Consider the following 22762-nt stretch of genomic DNA (forward strand, 5'->3'; position numbering starts at 1 on the left):
TCTCAAAATTAATACAATGCAAAATGCAAACCAGATTTTCCATAATCACCAGGGTAACTGAACACAAGGTACAACTTTGATATGTGAGGTTTCACTGACTAGAACATGATCAGAATATTTGACATATTATTGCATTTCTGAAGGTTAATCTGTGACACACAACAAAGAAAACTGCTGTAATTCAACAATACATGGAAACTAGGCGGTATAACCTAGCAAACCCAGGTGTTTTAAATCTTGAAAATCTGAGTCTGATACAAACTTGTTTAAATGCTGGTATTGGGACACGGAACAGTAGAACAGTTAGGCTTTGTGGGACAGAATATTGACTTATGTATGGGTTTTACCCAATGCATGTAGGAATGCACCCAATATAACTGGGTGCAAATATAACTACAGGCCCATGAAAACTCTAAATGAAATGTCAGTTTTATTAAGTTCAGGGTAGGAAAAAAAAATCTTATCAGCTACTTGTGGTAACTGAGGGTCACTGTCAGAATCAGCGTGAGGCGCTTTCTCATTTCTGCTTTCAACTTTACCTCACAAAGACCTAGGGATGGGCACCAGCACTGATGAAGAATTCAATCAATGAAGAGTAAGAGGCTCAGAAGAGTAGTGAAAAGGGCTCTAAATGGGGGCGGAGGGAAGCCCAGATCCTAGTTTTGGCCCAATCCCCAGCCAGTTGTGGACCCACAGCCAGTCACTCATCTCCCTGGGCCTACTTTCTTAGCTCTAAAACAAGTCATACCAGATCTCTATAGGCTTTTCTGACTCTAAAATTCCAGGACAAGCTTAATCACAGCTTCTATTAACATGTATGATTCTTGCTATTTCAAATCTTTCTTCCACATTTCCGGAAGAAAGTAATGTATTTCAACAATCTAAAAGAAATGGATGCTATTCAGAGACAAAAGATTCTGGCAGTTGAAAAAAAAATAATTAATTCTGTAAAAATGCCTATTTCCTCATGACAGTAAGATGTTTTGGCAGAAGGAACAGTTCTCTGGTAAAGATAACCAAGACTGCTTTTGTAAATTAGGCCTAATCCAGAGTATTATCTGTGCTGGTATGCGAAGGGGTGCTATTGTAGTTCAAAGCGGAAACAACACTCCCCAGAGCTTCTCCCAAAAGGCGGTGAGAAAGTTCTCATCCTCGGGGTAAGGCTAGTAAACAGCTGTGCAAACGATAAGGCACCGAAAATGCACGCTTTTAGCCATTCAAGTACTCCAGGCACAGACGCTTTTATCAAACACCCCAGGTATTGTCTTCCTCGCAACCTGTCAAAACGCGATCCCGGAACCGTAACTTACCCGGACGATCTAACTTCTCTCCCCACCGCGAGCAGCCGTCCGCAGGCCTGTTCCCTCCCCTATTCCTGCCGGCCGCTCTCACGCCCACCCCGGGGCGGTCGCAGCCCCGCAGCCGGGTAAATACGCGCCTGAGTCTCGGGAGCGGTTTCCCGGCGTCCTGGGAGCGGCGGGTTCCGCCCCTTGGAGCCCGGAGCCGGCCGGGCTGCTGTCGCGGCCACCTCGGGCCGCTCTCCCCGCCCCGAGCGCCACACCTCGCGCCTCTGCCCCCGGGACAACGGCGCACAGCCTAGTCTACCCCTGGGAGCGCACGGGCACCGGGCGGCCAGCCGCCGCCTCAGCCCCAGACGGACAACTGCCCTCTCCTCGCCGGCGGCCCGGCGCCCCCCGCGGCGTCCCAGCCCCAACCCGGTGCCCCCACCTCCCAGGCATAGCCCCTTCCTTGCCGGGACGCCTCGCGCCGCGCCGGGCACAGCCTCGGCTCCCAGCCTCCGAGGGACACTCACCCCGGAGGCTCCTCCCGCCGCTGCTGCTGCCGCCGCTGGGACCGCGGCCGTCGCCCCCGCCGCCGCCACCAGCACCGCCGTCCGCACCGGCGCCAGCACCCCCGGCCATCCTCTTCCTGCCGCCGCCGCCGCCCTCTCCGCTCCTGTCAGTGGCTCAGGCTCCCGGGCTGCTCCAGGTTCCCCTCGCCGCCATTTTGACTCCTAGAGGGAGCAGGAGGGGCTCGGCTCGGCGCGGCCCTGGGGCGCCTGCGCGGCGCTGCGGAGCCGGCCCGAGCCCCCGTCCGCCCCCGCCGTCGCCGCGCCTACGGTCACGTGGGCCCGCGGCGCGCGCGCGCGCCGGGCCGGGCCAAAGTGGCGAGTTCGCGGGGCCCGGGAGCGCTCGTAGCCGAGTGCGCGCGCATTATTTCTTTTCCACGCTGGGGAGCGCTTCGCGGGACGCTCGGGAGTTTGAAGCTCGTTGCAGCATCCTACTTCCTTCGGGGAACTGTGACTAATCATTAAATGTATCACAACGGAATTATAATAACGTTCGTGGACGATCAGTTCTACCAATTCTTGCTGCCTTTTGGCGGCCGGCATCCTGATCGATCGCACATATCTTGCATTCTTGTCAAACACAGGACAGCGGTTCCGCGGAAAACTCCTGACAGTCTTGGCGTTTCGGCGGTTTCTAGGCGGTTTATCTTCACCTCTGCCTGCTGCTCTTACAGACAGCACCTTGCTGCTTGCTATAGCAGGTTTAAAACAAAAATCTCAAAGAAACGGAAAAGTTTTCCTCAACAAAATGTCTCCGTAAATGACGAGAATTGTTGAAACCGCACGATCTCTCTGCTTGGATGAGTCAAATCGCCCTTCCCTGGATGCTCCTTGTCTGGGAGTTTGCAATAATTCCAGCGATGCCACGACAAAAACACCTTATATTTATGAAGCACCTTAAAGTACTTAAAACACCGTTAAACATATGGCTTCGTTTGAACACCAAGCCACCCTTTGAAGTCGTCGAGACAGGTATAATGGTTACAGCTAAGAAATAGGCTCGGAAATACTAAGTCGTTTGCCCCGGGGCACACACGCAGCATTAATAAGTAGACGTGAGCAAGCCCAGACTAGAAGTCAAGACATTGTGACCCTGGTCTTCAGGCATATCTCCACTCACAGTTCTCAGGTAGGGCTTAGAAATTCCTCATGTATTTGTCCTCTGGGAATTCACTTAAAATACTCTTAAAAGTATTTGCATTTTCAGTCTCTACCCACCCTTTGAGAAACAAGTTTTCCAAGTCACATCGGGTCTTCCTGTTGTTCTCTAAACCACCTCTAAGCTTATAAGAATAAGAGCAACTTTGAATTATGTGATTTTTTAATCATCTCTTGGTCCTTTATTATTTTATTCAAGCATTTCATATGTGGTTGGAGAATTGAAGGTTTTTTTCACATACTTCTGAACCAAGAATGTAAAAAGTGTTAAAAATGTGTGATCTGAGCTTCTGATACTGACTTCCAACCTTATAGCAAATGGGGAAAGAGGGTCAGAATAGAAATTCAGACTTCCTCCCACTCCTGGAGAAGAGTGAAACCCCAGGATGGTATAGGATTAGAAGAACACTAAAGTCCTATGGAGAATGAGACCCCCTTTGCTCCCAAGGGGACCCCTCCCCCACCTCCAGCCCTCCTCTTTAATGGAGAAGAGCCATTTAAAATTATTGAAACTTGCATAGGAATCTGGTCTATAGCTTATGTGGCAGGCAGCTAGGTGACCAAAGAAGAATTAGGACCTGTCCCCCTGTTTCTTAGCAGGCAAAATGGGGCACAAGTCAGCTTCCATCTCCTCACTCCCCTCTTCTTTTGCTCTCTTCTCAGAAACATCATTGCTTATAGCAATAATTTGGTGCTGATGGGTGATCTGTATAGGACTGGAATTGGACTTCAAGAGGAAGGTTACAGGTGGTTGGAGCTGAAGGTCAACCAAATTGAACTTGAGTTGCCAGGACATCTCAAGGTGGGTCCCAGGGACGGCAGTCTCCTGGTGGTCCGGGTTCCAGGCCACAAGTCCTACCACATCACACTTATCTTTAGGCCCCTCCGTGAGGCAAAGCAAGACCAAAGCCAGCACATGCCCCACATTATTTCTTCTTCAACCTTAAAGGTGAAAGAGCAGGTATGGCTATAGAGCTCATCACCAAAGAAAAAATGGAGCAGGAACCTGCAGAACCCTGACGTGCCTTGCCTGACTCTGGAACGATAAGGCCGGGGCTCTGTTGCAAGGTATTTTCCATTAGTTTATCTTTGTCTTAATAAACTAAGTATTGCGTTAACTGAAAGAGTTGTTACATGCAAACCGAGAAATTCCATGGTCCATACCCCTTCTTGATAATTCATTTAAAAAGATAATTAATTTAAAAAGATCAGTCCCCATCATTACACTTTCTCACTTATTACTGACCCTACTTACTTGACTTTGGTTCCGCTTCCCAGACACAATTTAAAAAACAAAATTAAAACCAACAACAATAGAAATCTAAAATTCTATTGAAGGCTTTTTGTTTTTGTTCTTAGGGGGGGCGTGGACAGAGGGAGAGGGAAAGAGAGAATCTCAAGCAAGCTCCACAGCCAGTACAGAGCAGAGACAGGGCTTGATCTCAGCACCCTGAGATCACAATCTGAGCCAAAACCAAGAGTCAGGTGGTTAACCAACTGAGCCACCTAGGCGCCCCCTATCAAAGGCTTTTTGAAACACCAAGTAAGTTCTGCTGGTTCTACCCTGTCCATTTGTCCATCTGCACATTCAGAGAACTCTAGTAGACTAGTTGGGTATGATTTGCCTTCACAAAACCCAAGCCCAAGTGTACCATGATTTTTTTCCTCCCTTTAATTTATCTAGCTTGTGGTTTCTTATTATACCACTTAGCTACACTTTCAAGATACTGAAGTAACTCAGTTTACATATCCATCAGAGTTTAGATGTGTCTAGTTTTAGTCCAACACATTTTTTTAAAGCTTCCAATACCATGTGCCAAGCATAGTGCCCATGCTCAGGCTAAAAATATTAAATGATTCTTTGCCCTTGAGAAGCTTAGAGTCTAAATAGAAAGACAGACTGGGGGAAAAATGGCTAGCGCTAAGATAATACTCCGTAGTGGTGAACAGAATGGGTCCTAGAGTTATACGGATCTGGGTGGCCATCTGACATAAACCAGGCCGATCAAAGTCATTTCTGGAAATTTATGCCAGGCTATCCTAGGATATGTTTCCTCTTAATCTATTTCTCTGGGTTTATGACTTTAGGGGACAATATAGATTTTCTTCTTCAGCTCTGAGAAGAAAGCCAAGAGCAGTAGGACTGAAGACTGCAAGCAGAAACAGAGAGCTTGTAGAAGGGGAAGCCATGGCATCATTTGAACTTATGGGCATGGCTGTGTCCTAAACCAATCCACCCCGGTTTTCTTGTGTTTGTGAGCATTAAGTTGCCCTTATTCCCCCCACCTTTTAAAATCTTAAACTGGTTGGGAGTGCATAAAAACAGTTGGATTCTGTCCCTTGGAATCAAGAATCCTGAATTTGTGTTCTGTTCCTTCTTCTGCTCCTTCCATCAGCAAATGGGACCCCATCCACCAGATCCACCCAGACACCTATGCTGATGACCTGAGTCATTCCTGGCATTAACAGTGTATTCTGTTTTCTGCTACTCTGTTCTGTTCCTTCCTACCATACATAATCATCCACCAAAGCCCCTCCCTAGGCTCCTTTCTGGAATACAGTATAGAAGCTGGGTTTTTGTTTGTTTTTTGAGAGAGCGAGAAAGAGGGAACAAGTGAGGGGAGGGACAAAGGGAGAAGAAGAGAGAGAATCCTAAGCAGGCTCCATGTTCAGTGTAGAGCCCGACTCGGGACTCAATCTCATGACCCTGAGATCATGAGCTGAGCTGAAATTAAAAGTTGGACACTTAACTGACTGAGCCACCCAGGTGCTCCAGGAACCTGGGTTTTTGAAATCATGATTAAAAAGGAAACTTCTATTTTCCTTATGCTTTGCTTATAATGATTCTGTTTCCAACTGTTCTTCTGAATCTCCTGGAGTCTAAAATATTAAGTGAAATGAAAACACACGTGTCAAAGTACCCAGAAGAGGGACTAGTACCTTGAAAGATGTGAAAGATGTCTTCCCTATCTCCGGAAGAAAGAAAACATTTTTATCACCAGAGACAGAGAGTTCCGAGAGTCAAAGATTAGGGGAAATGTATACAAACAGATCGTGTTCAACTAAGCCTTATCTTCCTAGTCACTTTATAATTAATGGCTCTGACTCAAAATCCTTTGTCTTGTCCTATTTTCTTTATTTACTACTCTTTGTCCAGCTTTGTGTATAGGTGTTTTGCTCCAACTGCATCTTTGGGTCTTTACTTTCCTATGGCAGCTCCCGTGTACATGGAAAAATCTGTATGCCTTTTTCTTGTTAATCTGTTTATGTTGATTTAAATCTTAGTCCCAGCCAAAAAGGAAGTAGAAGTAAATTTTTGCCTCCCCTGCACATGAATGCAACTACATTTAAAATGTGAACTTCGGTTCATTAAGTACACCATCAGGAGAGTGAAAAGAAAAGCCATCCGATGGGAAAAGATATCTACAATACATAAAAACAAAAGGCTTATATCCAAACTATGTAAAGAATTCCTACATTCAATAAGAAGGAGGCATCTCAATTAAAAAAAATGGACCAAAGATTTGAACACACGAGGAATCCAAATGAGACAAACAAGAAGGTGATCTTCATGTTAGTGAAAGGAAATACAATTTAGAGCTGTAATAACATAAAATTACTGACTCATCAGATTGGTAAAAATGAAAAAAACAATTTCAAGTGCTGATGAGGTTGTAGATTAATAGGAACTCTGTACACTGCTGGTGAGACTGAGAATAGGAAGAACCTTTTTTTTTTTTTTTAAGATTTATCTATTTAGGGGCACCTGGGTGGCTCAGTGGGTTAAGCCTCTGCCTTCGGCTCAGGTCATGATCTCAGGATCCTGGGATGGAGCCCCGCATCAGGCTCTGCTCAGCAGGGAGCCTGCTTCCTCCCTGCCTCTCTGCCTACTTGTGATCTCTCTCTGTCAAATAAATAAAATATTAAAAAAAAATCTATTTATTTGAGGGAAAGAGTTGGGGGGTAGGGGCTGAAGGTGAGGGGGAGAGAAACCCAAGCAGACTCTGGGCTGAGTGTAGAGCCCGGTGTGGGGCTTAATCTCACAACCCTGAGATACAGCCTGAGTCAAAACCAAGAGTCAGATGCTTAACTGATTGCTCCACCCCGAGGAAAAGCAGTTTGACGTTATGCAGGAAAGATGAAAATTGCCTTGTTCTATGGCTCAGCAATTCTAACATTTGGTATTTAGAGAAACTTATCCCCATGTACACAAGAGATATGAACAAGAAGGTTCATAGCAGCATTGTTCATATGAGTCAAACTGATAATAATGTAAATATCCATAAATAAGAGCAGAGATAAAAATGTGGTATGTTAATGTATTACATGAAATTAAGCTATAAAAAACATGGATGAATCTTACAAACATGATGTTAAGCCAAAGAAGCAAAACACAGAAGTGATTATACAAGATAATACCATCTATTGTATTATTGTAGTCCATCCTTTCTAAGATGCACTTTTTTTTTTTTTTACATTTTTTAACAATGCTGAAATTTATTGACCAAATTTCAGTTGATGGGCTCTTAGCCCTGGGTCCTGATTTGGTTAAGGTATTTGTTTTCAGTGAGATGTTAAATAGTGGTATCTTAAATTCTATAAAATTAAAAAACAGGCAAAGCTTGGGGTACTTAGCTGGCTCAGGTAGAAGAGTGAGTGACTCTTAATCTTGGGGTCATGAGTTCAAGCCCCATGTTGGATGTAGAGATTATTTAAATAAATTAATAAACCTTAAAAAATTAAAAAATAGAACAACATGTTTAAAAAAGAACAGGCAAGCTTAAACCATTTGTTTATAGATACAAAAACCCTAAACTATATGGAGAAGCAAGGATGAGTAATGGTGACATCTCAGGTATTGAAGATGCTATGGAATTTTCTGAAGGTCTAATTGGCAAGGGTTAAGCCAATCCTTAATCCTTTGAAAGGATATGTTTCCCTCATGGAACCTAGGGATGGAATCCACCCCCATTTACTCAGCATCCTACTTCAAAGTACATTCTCACACATTGTCATGGTATCACATCCATTTCCCACCTTTCTTTTTCTTCATAACCCCCTCATTTTTCCCCATCAAGTGTTCCGAGTGGGATCAATCCCATGTTTTATACCTGGTTGCCTGGTTCAAAATTTTCATCAACAGCTATTCCCCTCACTTTAAAGATTAGTTCAAGGAAGGTATGTAACCTCATCAGGAGCCAGGATGTGGTGAAATGTTTGCTAGGACTTCTGGAAGAGAAAAATCTCTCCTTCCACAGAAGATGCTAGAAGAATCTTCCCCTCTTCCATTGAACATGACTGAAAAAGGGTATAGCCCCAGGAGCTCTTTGCAATCATCTTGCTGCCAGAGAGAAGCCTGTCTTAAGGTAATATTAACTTGTACCTTAAGAAAAACTGACACCCTGGTGACATCATTAGAGATACTTAATCAGGCTTTACCTGAAACAGTTCTTCTGGCCTTGGCAATTATGTGAGCCAATCAATTTCATTATTATATTTTTTGGTAACATTCATTCAAAGTCATCTCAACTGATACGTATACTATTTCATTTAATCTCTATGTCAGCATTCTAAGAGAACTATTATTATGCCAACTTTGTCTGAGACTTTGCAGCTAGTAAATGATAGCGCTGAGGTCTGACCTTTGATCTTTGGGCGCTTCGACTGCCAATGTCTTTCCACTCTAGCATAATAGAAATCCACTGAAGAATTTCTCCATGTGGTTCAGGAGAGGAAGAGAAATGTCAAATTTAAAAAAGAAAAGGTGGCAGAAGAAAACTAAAAAAGTGTTCATCACATGTAATTTTTTTTGAAAAAAGAATAGAGCAGTTCTTCCTCAGGGTTCTTTGTGATAATGGATGGAGGCTTTTGTTGGCTCTCTCATCAGCATTGTGATGTATTCAGAAGTATGTCACTGACGTTACTAATTGCATAACACTGAATGTTCCCCCCCCCCTTTGCAACTCTTCTGCTTTTGCTTCTTGCTTATTTGAGTTTCTTTGTCTTTGAGGTCATGCAATTAGAAAGACAGACACAAATAGACCCAGAGAGACACACTACATCCTGCAAAGACCTTTGGTCCTTGAATAGCAAAGACCCTTGGTCCTTGAATAGCAATTAAAGGTGTTTTTCTAGAAAGTAGAGAAGTCAAGATGTTTGGACCTGAGGTAGTACAGTCTTAAATCATTATATAATTTTCTAGAACCCTAACACCAGTTTGTTTAGAACATGAACATTTATAAAAATCACATTAAAAAGAAGTCAGTGGGCAAGTGTGCCTTTCTCATTCATTGTATACATAGAGCTCCAAAATCAAAAAGCCTGATCTCGAGGCAAGAGCTCTAATTAGGCCCTTTTATATAACTGCAGTAGGAAGGCCCCATATTGTAGGTCACTGAGAATATATTGAATCTAGGGCCCACTAAGCCCTTTATTGAAAATCGTAGAGGTTTAACGGTGTTAGTCTTTTGTGACTTGAAGAAATTAAACAGAGGAAGATTGTTTGTACCTGCAATTTGAGAAGCTAAAAGTGCCACCTCCTAGGGTAGGGGTAGGCGGCAGGGAGCTTAATCATGTTGTGGCTGAATTTGGAGTTAGATTTACTGACACTGTCAAAAGTAATTTAAAGGGGCGCCTGGGTGGCTCAGTGGGTTGAGCTGCTGCCTTCGGCTCGGGTCATGATCCCGGGTCCTGGGTTCGAGCCCCGAGTCGGGCTTTCTGCTCAGCGGGGAGCCTGCTTCCTCCTCTCTCTCTGCCTGCCTCTCTGCCTACTTGTGATTTCTTTCTGTCAAATAAATAAATAAAATTAAAAAAAAAAAAAAGTAATTTAAAGTTTTTTGTCAGAGAGGAAGACCTAAAATGCTTGATTCTCACATCAACAGCATTCCAGTCTAAACTTTTTTTTTTTAAAGGTTTTATTTATTTATTTGATAGAAAGAGACACAGCGAGAGAGGGAACACAAGCAGGGGGAGTGGAAAGGGAGAAGCAAGCTTCCTGCTGAGCAGTTCCTGCTGAGCTGGGAGCCCGATGGGGCTCGATCCCAGATCCCAGAACCATGGGATCATGACCTGAGCTGAAGGCAGACGCTTAACGACTGAGCCACCCAGGCACCCCTCCAGTCTAAACTTTTAAGATTGGGAATGGTTCATCCAGAGTTGGCTCTTATCCAGCTTATTCTTAGCTTACTTCAGCAGCGCTTGTTACCTCTTTTTAATTGAGAAAAGAAGGGAAAACCTGAAGAAAAAAAAGACGTGACTAATATAGCCTTCATTAAGACCCTTTTTGTTCCAAGTGATAGAAATCCAGCTCCCACTAATTTAAGCCCAAAGCAGGATTCATCATAAAGAAAATAAAGAGTGGTCCAAAATTCAAGGATAAGACACTCTTAGCTTTAGAAACAGAACCAGGGATTTGAATACGGCTGAGTTTTCCTTCTGTCCTTTATCTCTGTTTCTTTCAGTGGACTGGCTTCATTATTAACTCTCGATGGAAGGGCTTTCTCCACAGCTAGAAAACAAACAAACAAAAAAACCCAAAAACCAAAACATGGCTCCTAAGTTGGACCTTCCATTGCCTAAAGCAGCCTTGCATTCCAGCCTTCTGGTCCCAAGCATAACATCCCTGGAAAAGGGCTCCTCCGCCTGGTGTTTGTCAGGAACCTATTTTTAAACTGATCAACTGAGGCCAGGAAATGGGATAACACTGTACTGAATCAGATCTTATGGGATTCATTATGTAACCAAGTGTTCAAACTATGGGGATTTAGGAGTCCCCAAGACTCTTGGGGTCTTGCAATGTAAAAATTATTTTCATGAAAAACAAACAAAAATTACTTTTATAATAATATTAAGATATTTGACTTTTTCACTCATTCTCTGAAGAGGGTACAGGGGAATTTTCCAGAGGCTGCAGGACAAGGGATATCAGAATAGGTTGAATGCAAAAACAGATGGGAGAATTCAGGGGCCTAATCTTCTATTAAGTCAGACATTAAAGAGATTTTACTTATTTTTTAAAGATTTTATTTATTTGATAGAGAGATCACAAGTAGGCAGAGGCAGGCGGTGGGGGGTGGAGGGAGCAGGCTCCCCGCTGAGTAGAGAGCTCGATGCGGGCCTCCATCCCAGGACCCTGAGATCATGACCTGGGCCGAAGGCAGAGGCTTAACCCACTGAGCCACCTAGGCGCCCCTAAAGAGATTTTTAAAAAGTAAAAGAATGGGGACGCCTGGGTGGCTCAGTTGGTTAAGTGGCTGCCTTCGGCTCGGGTCGTGATCCCAGCGTCCTGGGATTGAGTCCCACATCGGGCTCCTTGCTTGGTGGGGAGCCTGCTTCTCCCTCTGCCTCTGCCTGCCATTCTGTCTGCCTGTGCTCACTCTCTCTCCCTCTCTCTCTGACAAATAAATGAATAAAATCTAAAAAAAAAAAAAAAAAAGTAAAAGAATGCCACTCTTTTTACTATTGTCGACACAAAATGAACAAACATTTTACAGTTTCTAAAAATATATATATAAAAGGCAGAGAGTTTTATTTGAGCCCAAGTGAGTATAGCTCCCTAGGATACATAATCTTTACAAGTAAGAGAGTGTTCTACAGAAGAGATGTTTAATACAGGCTTTTATATGTTTTTTTGTTACATCAAGAGTTATAAGTCATCAGGATGAAGGACGTTCCAGAAAATTATAAACTTTATCTTTTGCTTTTAGTTTGTGCAAGGTTACAGGCTTTGGAGAGATGGGAAAGGAACTTAGGGAGATTTTTACTCTTATCTTTAGCTTGAATTGTTTCTTTTAGGTTATTTGCTAATGAAGCAGATGTACAATGTATGCTTAGAGCAGAAATGGAGCTCATGTTTTGAAGTCATACTCACCTTGGTAAAACTTAAAGTATAGCTTTCCCGGAGTCCCGGAAGCAGTGCCCACAAAACATGAAAAGTTAAAAATTCCCCTAAACACTGTTTTTTAAAAAGATTTTATTTATTTATTTGAGAGAGAGAGCATGAATGAGAGAGCAGAAGCACGGGGAGCAGCAGAGGGAGAAGGAGAAGCAGTTTCCCCGCTGAGCAGGGAGCCTGATGCAGGACTCGATCCCAGGACCTCGCCGATCATGATCTGACTTGAAGGCAGATGCTTAATCGACTGAGCCGCCCAGGCACCCTAGAATCCTCAGTAATTTTTTTAAAATTTTATTTATTTGACAGAGATCGCAAGTAGGCAGAGGCAGGTGGAGGGCAGGGGAAGCAGGCTCCCTGCTGAGCAGAGAGCCCAAGGCGGTGCTCAGTGCCAGGAGCCTGATATCATGACCTGAGCCAAAGGCAGAGGCTTTAACCCACTGAGCCACCCAGGTGCCCCAGAATCCTCAGTAATTTTTAAGGAGATCCTGAGATTAGGAAGTTTGTGAACTATGAATGTATCCATGGCAACTTCCTTGATTTTTCTAAGCCTCAGTTTCTTCATCTGTAAAGGGGGTTAATAACAATGCCTACCTCACAGAGTTATTGGAGGATGAAGACAGTTGATACTGTGCTTAGAGCAATGCTGTAGAATGGTTAAATCGTAATAATAATAGCTGCCACCACCATGTGGCTGGGGAAGGGGCAGTTCTTAGAAAAGAGAGTCTCGCAGACTAGGTGAGATGTCAACAACATTGGAACCAAAAGATAACCATTCAGAGAAAACCATACGAAAAGTATCAAGGATTCTGTGTTAAGACAGATACTTCACAAAAAGAAGTGCAAGGGTAGAAATTATCTCATTACTTGGGGTCTATGTCTTGATTCAGTAATCTGAGTTTCTCCAATAACGTGATAGCTGAGTCTAAGTGTCACGGTTCCAACTTAACCCCATGCGGCTTCTCTTTAAGCCTCCTTTGAGTATTTGCTGTCCCCTAACCTAAACTGGCCCTTCCCTGTTAGTGAAGAGTATGAATGTCCACTGCGTGACACTTCAGGTGCCAAAGGCACAGTTAGTCCTTTTGGCAGTCCTGAATGGCAGGCATTATTAACTCAGTTTCACAAGGGAGGAATCTGAGGCTGAGAGAGAATGTGAGTGGCCCAATGGGACACAGTTTAAAAAGAACAGAAACAGGAATGAAACCTGAATTTGTCGGACCATGGAGTCCAAGACCTTTCCGGGATTCCGTCTCATCTGCTGTCTACAAGAGATGGAAAGAAAGTCCTTAATGAGAAAAATCTCTTCTATTTCACAGTTAGAGATGAAAGGTTTAATCACACCTTTCCTCTTTTCTTTTTTTAAAATTAAGTTTTAATTTACATCATTGTATAAGATTAAGGTGTACAATATGTTGATTTGATGCATTTATATACTGCAGTATGATCACTACCGTCCGTAGCTTTAGCTAGTACCTCTATCATATTGCATAATGATTGTTTCTTTTTTATGGTGAGACCATTTAGTCTTTTTGCAATTTTGAAGTACGGAATGCAGTATTGTTGACTGTAATCTCTGTGCCATGCACTAGATCTCCAGAACTTATTCATCTTTTAGTTTTGAGCTTATACCCTTTATCAACATCTCCCCATTTTCCCTACCCAGCCCTGGTAACCCTCATTCTACCCTCTGTTTTCATGAGTTCAGCTTTTTTAGATTCCAGGTGTAAGTTATATCATACAGTGTCTGTCTTTCTCTGTCTGGCTTATCTCACTGAACATAACTTTCTCCAGCTCTATCCATGTTGCAGCAAATGGCAGGATTTTCTGCTTCCTCATGGCTAAATAATATTCCATTGTGTACACACAGGCATGCATGTGTGTATGTATGTACATGTGTGTATCACAACTTTATCCATTCATTCTTTGACAGACAATTAGGTTAGGTTGTTTACATATATTTTTAATGAATAATCCTAGGCAATTTAAAAAAAATTTATTTACTTATTTGAGAGAAGGAGTGAGAGAGCACACATGAGAAAGGGGGATGGGCAGAGGAAGAACCAGATTCCCTGCTGAACAGGGAGCCCGGGATCATGACCTGAGCCAAAGGCAGGTAGGTGCCTGATCGACTGAGCCACCCAGGCACCCTCTTTCCCCATATTTTACCTATTGTAAATAATGCTTCAATAAACAGGAGTTCAGATACCTCTTCAAATTCCTGTTTTCATTTCCTTTGGGTAAATACCCAGAAGTAACATTGCTGGATCATGTGGTAGTTGTACTTTTAGTTTTTCAGGAACCTCCATACTGTTTTCCATGGTGTTGAACCATGTGCACAAGAGTTCCCTTTCTCCATATCCTCACCAACACTTTCTTTTGTCTTGCTTATAGCTATTTTAACAGGTGTGAGGACACATCTCATTGTGGTTTTTTTTTTTTAAGATTTTATTTTTAAGTATATTCAATGTGGGTCTCCAGCTTATGACCCCCTGATCAAGAGTCACATGCTAGGGGCGCCTGGGTGGCACAGTTCTTAAGCAGCTGCCTTCAGCTCTGGTCATGATCCCCGGGTCTTGGGATGGAACCCCGCATTGAGCAGCCTGATCAGTCAGAAGCCTGCTTCTCCCTCTCGCACTCCCCCCTGCTTGTGTTCCCTCTCTCATTGTGTCTCTCTCTGTCAAATAAATAAATAAAATCTTTAAAAAAAGAGTCACATGCTCTACCAACTGAGTCAGCCAGATGCCTTTCATTGTGCATTTCCCAATAATTAGTGATGGTCAGCATCTTTTCATGTATCTTCTTCTTTTCTAATATATGCATTTAATGCCAAAAGTTTCCCCCTGAGTATTGCTTTAGGTGCATTCCACAAAGTTTGATGTGTTTTAATTTTCCCTCTCCCTCTGCCTGCTGCTCCCCCTCCTGTGCTCTCTCTGTGTCAAATAAATAAATAAAATCTTAAAAAATTTCAAAAAAGGAACTAAAAAGAAATGGATATAATTAATATTTACAATGTATTTTTAAACCAAATATATCTAAAATTGTGTCATATCAAATATGTAATCAATATAAAAATTGTATTAATGAGGTATTTTGCATTCTTTTTTCTTACTAAATGCAGTGGTCTGAAGGCTTGTATTCCCCTTCCACAAATTCATATGTTGAAATCCTTACTCTTAATCAGATGGTATTTGGAGGTGGGGCCTCTGGGAGGTGATTAGCTTATGAGGGTGGAGCCCTCATGAATGGGATTCATGCCCTTATAGAAGAGATCCCAGAGAGCTCAGCTCCCCTAGCCCTTCTGCCCTGTGTGTGACACAGTCTGTCAGCTCTCCATGAACCAGGAAGTGAGCTTTCACCAGACACCAAATCTGCCTATGCATTGATATTGGACTTCCCAGCCTCTATGACTGTGAGGAAGAAATGGTTGTTACTTAAGCCCCACCACATCTGCAGTGTCTGCGGTACTTTGTTATAGCAGCCTGAACAGACTAAGGCACTAAATTTTGTTCTTGGCAGTTACAGTTTCAATTCAGTTTGGATGCTAGTTTTCATCCAAAATACTTCATCTTTATTTAGATTTCATAAAACGTTTAGCTGAAAAAGTAGATTGAAATACCCAAGTTGTTCCCAAGATCGAAATTCTCTAATAATTGAATCAAGTATCAAGTTTTCAAATTCAAATTAAATAATACCCCAAATTGTGTTCTTCAGTGGTATTTGCCACTTTCCAAGGGCTCAGAAGACACAGAAGTCTAGTAGATGTTGTACTGGATAGCTCATGTTGTTAGTAGGTATCAATTACTGCAATGAGCTCTCACTCCATATTTCTCCATAGCGCTTCCAGGGTGATCTTTGAAAAATGGAAATCGGTTCACATTGCTCCTGTTTAGAGCCTCTAGTGGCTTCCCATGACGTTTAGTAAATCCCAATGACTCAAGTGGGGCATTCATTTTGAGGCAAAGAGCTCCCGTGTTTACCAGTCCTTCTTCCTGAAATCCCATTACAATGATAGTAAAGAAGTACAAGAGGAAATCAATCCATGAGTGAAATGAGAGGTGGAGGAGCAGGGCTATATTAGTGAGTCAAGTTTTGGTGAATTTCTCTAAGAAGGAAGATAAATGTGATTTTATTGATTAGTAAAGCAGAGAAGAAGGATCTGCAGCTCTGAGCACACAAGAAGCTTCAGGGGACAAGAGATGCCTTCCATTTAAATGATCCTAGCAACTTAAATGATTGGCTACAAAGACCTGAAGTAGGAAGAAAGGCACAAGTTCAAGGTAACTGATGGAACACAGTGAGTGGAAAGGATGTGTGGGTCAGCTACTCCTCTTCTCCTCTCTCCACTTTGTGCACATTTTGGCAGTGTTTGTCCTAGGTGGTGGCTAGCAAAGTCTTCTAAAGAAACCAAGTCTTGTCCTGGGATGACCGTAGTTGGGAAGCCCAGAGTAGAACCTTACTCACTTTGGCATGGGTGTAAGAGTGGAAGTCTTCCTGCCTGTCAGTTGACATAGTCAGCCTGCCTGTACAGATCATGTAATCAGCATTTGCATTCTGGAAAGAGACTGATGACAGAAAAGAACCCAAGTAATTAATCTGGCATTCTCATATTCAAAAGCACAAAAGACAACCAAGGGCCATAAGATAGTTGCACAAACCACCAGGGCCAAAGTGAGTAAGGATTCACCCTAGGAGAAACAGAAATCGTTCAGGAAACTGCAGTGAAATTTTTAAAAAGTTCAAATTAATATTCTCAGAGAAATTTGAGGAGACAGTGCATCTATAAAATATAAATAGATGACTCTTTAAAAAAAAAAGAGTCCCTGGCTGGCTCAGGCAGAACAGCTTGTGACTCTTGATCTCAGGGCCATGACTTTAAACCCCATACTGGGTATAGAGTTTACTTGAAAATAAAATCTTAAAAAAAAAAAAAAACAAAAAAAACCCAAACAACTAGTACGTGTTAGAAATAAAATTTTTAAATGGAAAACTCAACAGAAAGGCTAGAGGAAAAAGTCAAAGGACTCTTTCAGAATGTAGAACAAGAGGACAAAAAGAGAAAAGTTGAAAGACTGAGATGACCCACAAAGAAGAGCCAACATACACCTAACAGGAGTTACAGATGGAGAGTAGAGGAAAGTAGTTCTCTCAGAGCTAAGGAAAGATTCATGTCTTCAAATAGGTCTCATCCAGTGCTAATCAGTATGAATGATAGTCATATCTTGGAGAAACTTCACAAATCCAAAGACAAAAGACTCCTAAAAAGATTCCAAAAAGAAAAAAAAAAAATCAGAGGTTGAGAATTATATCAGCAACACACTTATCAGTTACACGATATACTAGAACACAAGGGAATACCACCTTTAAAATTTCTGAGGGGGAATGATTTTGAGTCTAGAATTTATAGCTGGCCAAATTAGCATTTAAGTGGGAGAGCAAAATAAAGATTTTTTTTTTTTTTTACTTCCACTACTTAGTTTGCTCTTTTTACTTACTACTTTTTTTTTTCCCCTCAGTCCTTTCAAGGGCTGAGTTAACTTATCACTTACAGACCACTCCTAAAAGAGCTGCTTAAGGATGTACTACAGGAAAATGAAGTACGAAACTAAGAAAGAGGAAGATAATCAGGTTCCAGGAGAGGGGCAATCAAAGGAAATCCTAGAATGCAATAGGCTTAAAAAGGAAATAGTGTGAAGAAACCAGATCATCTTAGGGTAGATCAAGGTTTCTTGCAATATTACACATAAGAAATCATGATATATTCCTTTCTTCCTTCAGGAGCTGCAAGCGTAGCCGCATCACCTTCTCCACTGGGTCCACACTCTATTGGATCCTGCCATGACTATTTTTTATATTATCAGTACACTAAAGATAATTCTTCTTTGGGTTTGAATGTTGGGAATTAATTTACAATGTATGGAAAACTTGATTAACATTAGAGAACAGAATATAAATTTATCTATAAACTCTTGCCAGTGATAAGTAATGTCCGTTGAGAGGTATAAATGGAGAGACAGACAAAGGGAAGTAAGTGAAGAGTGTCGAGTCTTTCCCATTACCCAACAGAAAGTTAAGAGATAGTATGTGGGGTTGGGGTGCTGGGCAGGGTAAGTAGGAAAGAGGGCAGTTTGGGAAGGTTAAGGCTATGAGCCTAGGAGCACAGGGATGAGGAGTAACTGGGGTGGGATGTGCACAGAAATGGGCGAGAGATTTCAGGGAAAGCGTGCGAAGCTCGAAGCTCGGGTTGAGCAAAAGGGGCAGAGCGGAAGGACGGGAGACATGGGCGGAGCCTAGCAGGTTATTGAGCGGAAGGGGCGGGGCGGGGGCGGAGATAAGCAGGGGGAGGGGAGGTGACGCCTTCTGTATCCAGGGCGCCTGCGCAAACCAGAAGTCTGGAAGCTCGCGCCATCGTGCTTTACCTCGTGCGTGCTCTCCTGTCTACCTCGCCTCGTTTCGCCTCAGCGGAAGCCATGCCTCGCCTGCTTGTTTTTTGTCTGCTTCCCCGCCGTCGCGTGACCCCGCTGGGCCTGCAAATCGGCCGCCGCCTGACCCGCTTGGAGCCCCGCCGCCGGCAGCGCCCCAAGTCGTCCACGGTGAGTGGAGGCCCACGCCTCAGGACGGTGCGGATCGGGGTGGAGGGGTGGGCGAGGAGCGCGCGGCTGAGGCGGGTGGGGAGAGGGTGAGGGCCAAAGCCTCGCCAGGCGGTGTCGGTGCCCGGCGGCCTTTGGGGGTCCGGGGAGGCCGCCTCTGGGGCCGAAGGGCGAGGGCAGAGCCGTCGCCAACCCCGCACGGTGCCTGTGGCCCTCGACGCCCTCTTCGGGGCCGATGCCTGTTGCCTGCCGTCCCACGGGGGGAATCCCGGGCAGCATCTGGGTTCCAGGGTTCAGCGGTCGGAACTGGGGGACCGTTAGAAGGAAGAGACCTTGTCTTCCAAAAGTCGAGGTTGGGTCATCTGGCAAAGGAAATCCTGCTTCTCAGGCTCCGTCAGGCCGCGTTGTGAGGACCACGGGCGAACTTCCTCAGCAGGTAGACGCGGATCGGTCTAGGCAGCAAGTAGCCGGTCGGGTGAGCCGCACGGACTGACCTGGCCCTCCCGTCTTCTCTCCCAGGACACCGTCATCGGGCTCGTGGTGCTGTTTGCGACCTTCTTAGTGCCGTGTGGTTACGTGCTGAGCAACCTGCGCGAGTTCAGAAGAGAGTAGATGCGAGAAGATGCGGAGCGGTTGTTCACATCCGACGAGCTTCCAATGAATTACAGGGCTTATTGGGGGTGATGACGCAGCCGTTGTGGGTCTTCAGTTTCGGAACCGTTTGTGTTTGCTACCTGTTTTGCACTTTTCTAGCCCTGTGCGATACATGGAGTTTGTGTAGTCATGTTGAAATGTTTAAATAAAGTTGAAACATTCATGCAGGCTCTGTGATCACAGATGATTTTTTCAACGTCGTGAAAGCGGCTGAGAATTTCATGATGAAAAATAGAATAATGAGGTATGTATGCCTGGGTGGCTCAGTGGGTTAAGTCTGCCTGCGGATCAGGTCATGATCCCAGGGTCCTGGGTTGGAGTCCTGCATTGGCCCCCTTGCTCAGCAGGGAGCCTGGATCTCCCTCTGCCTGCCTCTCTCTCTGTCTTTCTCTCTGACAAATAAATAAAATCTTAAAAAAATAAAAATAGAATAGGGGCGTCTGGGTGGCTCAGTGGGTTAAGCCTCTGCCTTCGGCTCAGGTCATGATCTCGGGATCCTGGGATCGAACCTGGCATCATCCGGCTCTCTGCTCAGCGGGGAGCCTGCTTCCCCACCCTCTCTCTCTGCCTGCCTCTCTGCTTGCTTGTTATCTCTGTCAAATAAATAAAAATCTTAAAAAATTAAAATAAAATAAAATAAATGAAAATAGAATAATGAGAACAGCAGTGAGGTCAGACTTAGTGATGGATATCATGCCATCAAGTGTATTTTATGGAGGTGAATCTGTTCTAGTAACATCAACATTAAAAGATTAGATATGAAGCAGTAATGTAATGCGAGTTTAGTTAAATGTTTTTTTGTGTTTTTTTTTTTAATGTTCCATTGGTACTGCCCCTTACAGTACTGAGGTTCAGACTTTTCACTGTGGAAATACAGCTTTTTATTAATTTGTCTTAAATTAGCCCCTCTATTTTGGTATTTAGTAAGTATCTTTTTACTTTATTTGTACCTCTCCTTATTTATTGATTTTTGTTATTCTCTGTAAGTTGCTTTTTAAGTTTTAAATACCACATATACCTTTGCTTGAATTTTATTTATTTTTAAAGTAAGCTCCATGCCCAGTGTGGAGTCCAATGCAGGGCTTGAACTCATCACCCTGAGATCAAGACCTGAGATGACATCAAGAGTTAGGATGCTTAACTGACTGAGCCATGCAGGGGCCTTGAACAGTTGTTTGAATTTAGGTCACTTTGCCAATTATGGTGACTGTGAGCAACAGAACTAAACTCTGAGCCTGTTTCCTTATCTCTATAATGAGAACTTAAAATTGCTCTTTTGAAGAGATGTTGTGGAGGAATAAAACACTGAACAAAGGTAAAACACTTTGCAGCATAGTGCCTGAAACAGTAATCAGTAGATAGAAGTTATTATAAAGAATATGTGTTTACTAATATTTGCAAGTGTCATAATTGTGTGATGTGCCAAGTATTGTCTAAATAGATCCCTGCCTTTGTAGGGCATGGAGGACTTGCATTTTAATTACTTCAATATTGTATTTGCACTTTGAAATTTATATTGATGTGTTAGGTTACTCCAGAGAAACTGAGCCAATTATGTTTATAGAGAGAGGGAGAGATTGATGGATGGATTTTAAGGAATTGGCTCACAATCATGAATGCTGGCAAGTTCAAAATCTGCAAGGCAGAATCTCTGGCAAGTTGGAGACTCAGGAAAGTTTAAGTCCCATCGGCTGGTGGAATTAAACTCTTAGGAGAAGTCAGTATTTTTCTTAAGGTCTTCAATTGCTTGGATGTGGCCTAATCACATTATAAGGGCAATCGGCTTTAGTCTGAGTCCACTGATGTAAATGTTAATCCTTTCCAAAAATTACCTTCACAGAAACATCAAGAATAGCATTTGACCGAATATCTGGGTACTGCAGCCTACTTAAGTTGACAAAAAATTAAACATTCACAATAGGGTAAAATAATTTTTCAGAGGGAAAACATGAAAAGGGTTTGCCACTTCAAAAATTTAAAGATGTGAGGGCGCCTGGGTGGCTCAGTGGGTTAAGCTGCTGCCTTCGGCTCAGGTCATGATCTCAGGGTCCTGGGATTGAGTCCTGCATCGGGCTCTCTGCTCAGCAGGGAGCCTGCTTCCTCCTCTCTCTCTGCCTGCCTCTCTGCCTACTTGTGATCTCTGTCTGTCAAATAAATAAATAAAATCTCAAAAAAAAAATTTAAAGATGTGAGCACAGTTGCTGATTGAAATCTTACTCATTTAAGATTCACCTTCTCAGGGCACTGGGTGGCTCGGTTGGGCTCCTAACTCTTGATTTCGGCTCTAGTCGTGATATTAGGGTTGAGAGATTGGGCCCTGCGTTGGGCTCTGCACTCGGCAGGGGGTTTACTTTGGATTCTCTCTCTCCCTCTCTGCTGCTTCTCCCCCATGCACGCATGCATGCCCTCTCTCAAATAGCTTAAAAAAAATCTTAAGAACTTTACCTTCTCTGTTCACCGGTGGCAAATCCACTCTTAGACCTTTTAAAGAACTCTGGCCCATCAGGACACAGATTCAGTATTTTGGTTTCTTACATTCACCAAGACCATGTTCCTGCTGCCCATTTTGAATCTTTTTCTTCTCTGACTCTGATGACTTTAGGCTTCAGCTTCTGATGCCTTCCTCCTTGTGTTCCAGCTAATGACAGAAGACTGGTTTACCTTTGTCCTGGCTAGGGAAGACTATTGAACTATAGGAGTCTTTTACATAGAACTTAAGCACCTAGTTTTTGAATTTGACATTTTATTTGACATTTGTCCTATGACATTTGATAAATTTGACATTTATCATTCCCATGGAGTAATGCTGTGTTGGGAAGTGGTAGCTCATTTTGATGACTGAACTCTATTGCCCTGTCACGGTACTTAACTTTCCATGCATAAATGTGTCACATTAAAAGTACAGTTGATTTTTGTTACTTGAGGTAGTTGTGTTCTATAAAGTCACCGTGAATACTGAATTAGTGAATACTGAACCATTGTTCCTAGGAGAAATACCAGGTTATGTTCCTGTGAGCCTCTAGTCACAGCATTTTTGTAAGTCTATCAATATATAACCTTGTTTTATGTTTATTTCTGTTAACAGATACCTTACTTAGTATGTATTACTGTTTCGTGATTCATAAGAATTGTACTCATGGATGGTAGCACTATAACTCGTCTGAATGAAGCTTATCTAATACATGTATTTTTCTGTAAGACCCATTACAATCTTTTTGTAATTAGGAACTTTAGATAGCACTTAAACACTATGTATGGGGCCCATTTTAAATAGTGAAGTCACCAAGAAAAATTACAAAAATGTAAAAAAGTGACACCAAATAAACCACAGGAAAGACATGTGTTTATAGTATTACAGAATGAGAGCTGGAACAAGAAGGCAGAGCCTTGCATTGTTTGGCCTCTGCATTGCATGACTAATTTTTTGCCACTCTACATGTCTGTGAGATTCGAAAGTGTGACACTGATTTTGGATTTGAAAATAATTTTGGTGAGAGGCGCCTGAATTGTTGAGCGTCAGTTGTTAAATGTCTGCCTTTGGCTCAGATCATGATCCCAGGGTCCTGGGATTGGGCCTTGCATCAGCTTCCTTCTTGGCGGAAGCCTGCTTCTCCCTCTCCCATT

The 22762-nt window shown here is 43.1% G+C and overlaps 3 protein-coding genes across 6 annotated transcripts in view; 2 read left to right on the top strand and 1 right to left on the bottom strand.

Moving 5' to 3' along the window:
* BTBD7 (BTB domain containing 7) overlaps positions 1–1928 on the bottom strand; it is an 80708-nt gene extending 78780 nt beyond the window's left edge. For all 4 annotated transcript variants that reach the window (XM_047735901.1, XM_047735904.1, XM_047735905.1 and 1 more), the window contains exon 1: positions 1814–1928. The gene's annotated coding sequence lies outside the window, so the exon portion shown is untranslated. The remainder of the gene's footprint in view (positions 1–1813) is intronic.
* On the top strand, positions 1200–16309 carry LOC125104543 (basic proline-rich protein-like). The gene is made up of 4 exons (XM_047737101.1): positions 1200–1221; positions 1346–2978; positions 3671–4075; positions 16035–16309. The coding sequence occupies exons 1-2, from the start codon at positions 1200–1202 to the stop codon at positions 2305–2307; spliced, it is 984 nt and encodes a 327-aa protein (XP_047593057.1). The 3' UTR covers positions 2308–2978; positions 3671–4075; positions 16035–16309.
* LOC125103906 (cytochrome c oxidase subunit 8C, mitochondrial) lies at positions 7753–19308 on the top strand. Its single transcript, XM_047735907.1, has 3 exons — positions 7753–8315; positions 18265–18487; positions 19004–19308. The coding sequence occupies exons 1-3, from the start codon at positions 8221–8223 to the stop codon at positions 19094–19096; spliced, it is 411 nt and encodes a 136-aa protein (XP_047591863.1). The 5' UTR covers positions 7753–8220; the 3' UTR covers positions 19097–19308.
* Positions 19309–22762: the final 3454 nt, after the last annotated feature.

This window comes from Lutra lutra, chromosome 7 (genome assembly GCF_902655055.1).
Source record: "Lutra lutra chromosome 7, mLutLut1.2, whole genome shotgun sequence".
Lineage (NCBI taxonomy): Eukaryota > Metazoa > Chordata > Mammalia > Carnivora > Mustelidae > Lutra > Lutra lutra.

Bases quoted from the DNA above. Each gene is read 5' to 3' on its own strand.
- LOC125104543 (XM_047737101.1), top strand. From the start codon at position 1,200: ATGCACGCTTTTAGCCATTCAA. The intron at 1,222-1,345 runs GTACTCCAGGCA...CACCGCGAGCAG, and splicing joins GCACGCTTTTAGCCATTCAA to CCGTCCGCAGGCCTGTTCCC.
- LOC125103906 (XM_047735907.1), top strand. From the start codon at position 8,221: ATGTTTGCTAGGACTTCTGGAAGAGAAAAATCTCTCCTTCCACAGAAG. The intron at 8,316-18,264 runs GTATAGCCCCAG...TTCTGTATCCAG, and splicing joins TTGAACATGACTGAAAAAGG to GGCGCCTGCGCAAACCAGAA. The intron at 18,488-19,003 runs GTGAGTGGAGGC...CTTCTCTCCCAG, and splicing joins AGCGCCCCAAGTCGTCCACG to GACACCGTCATCGGGCTCGT.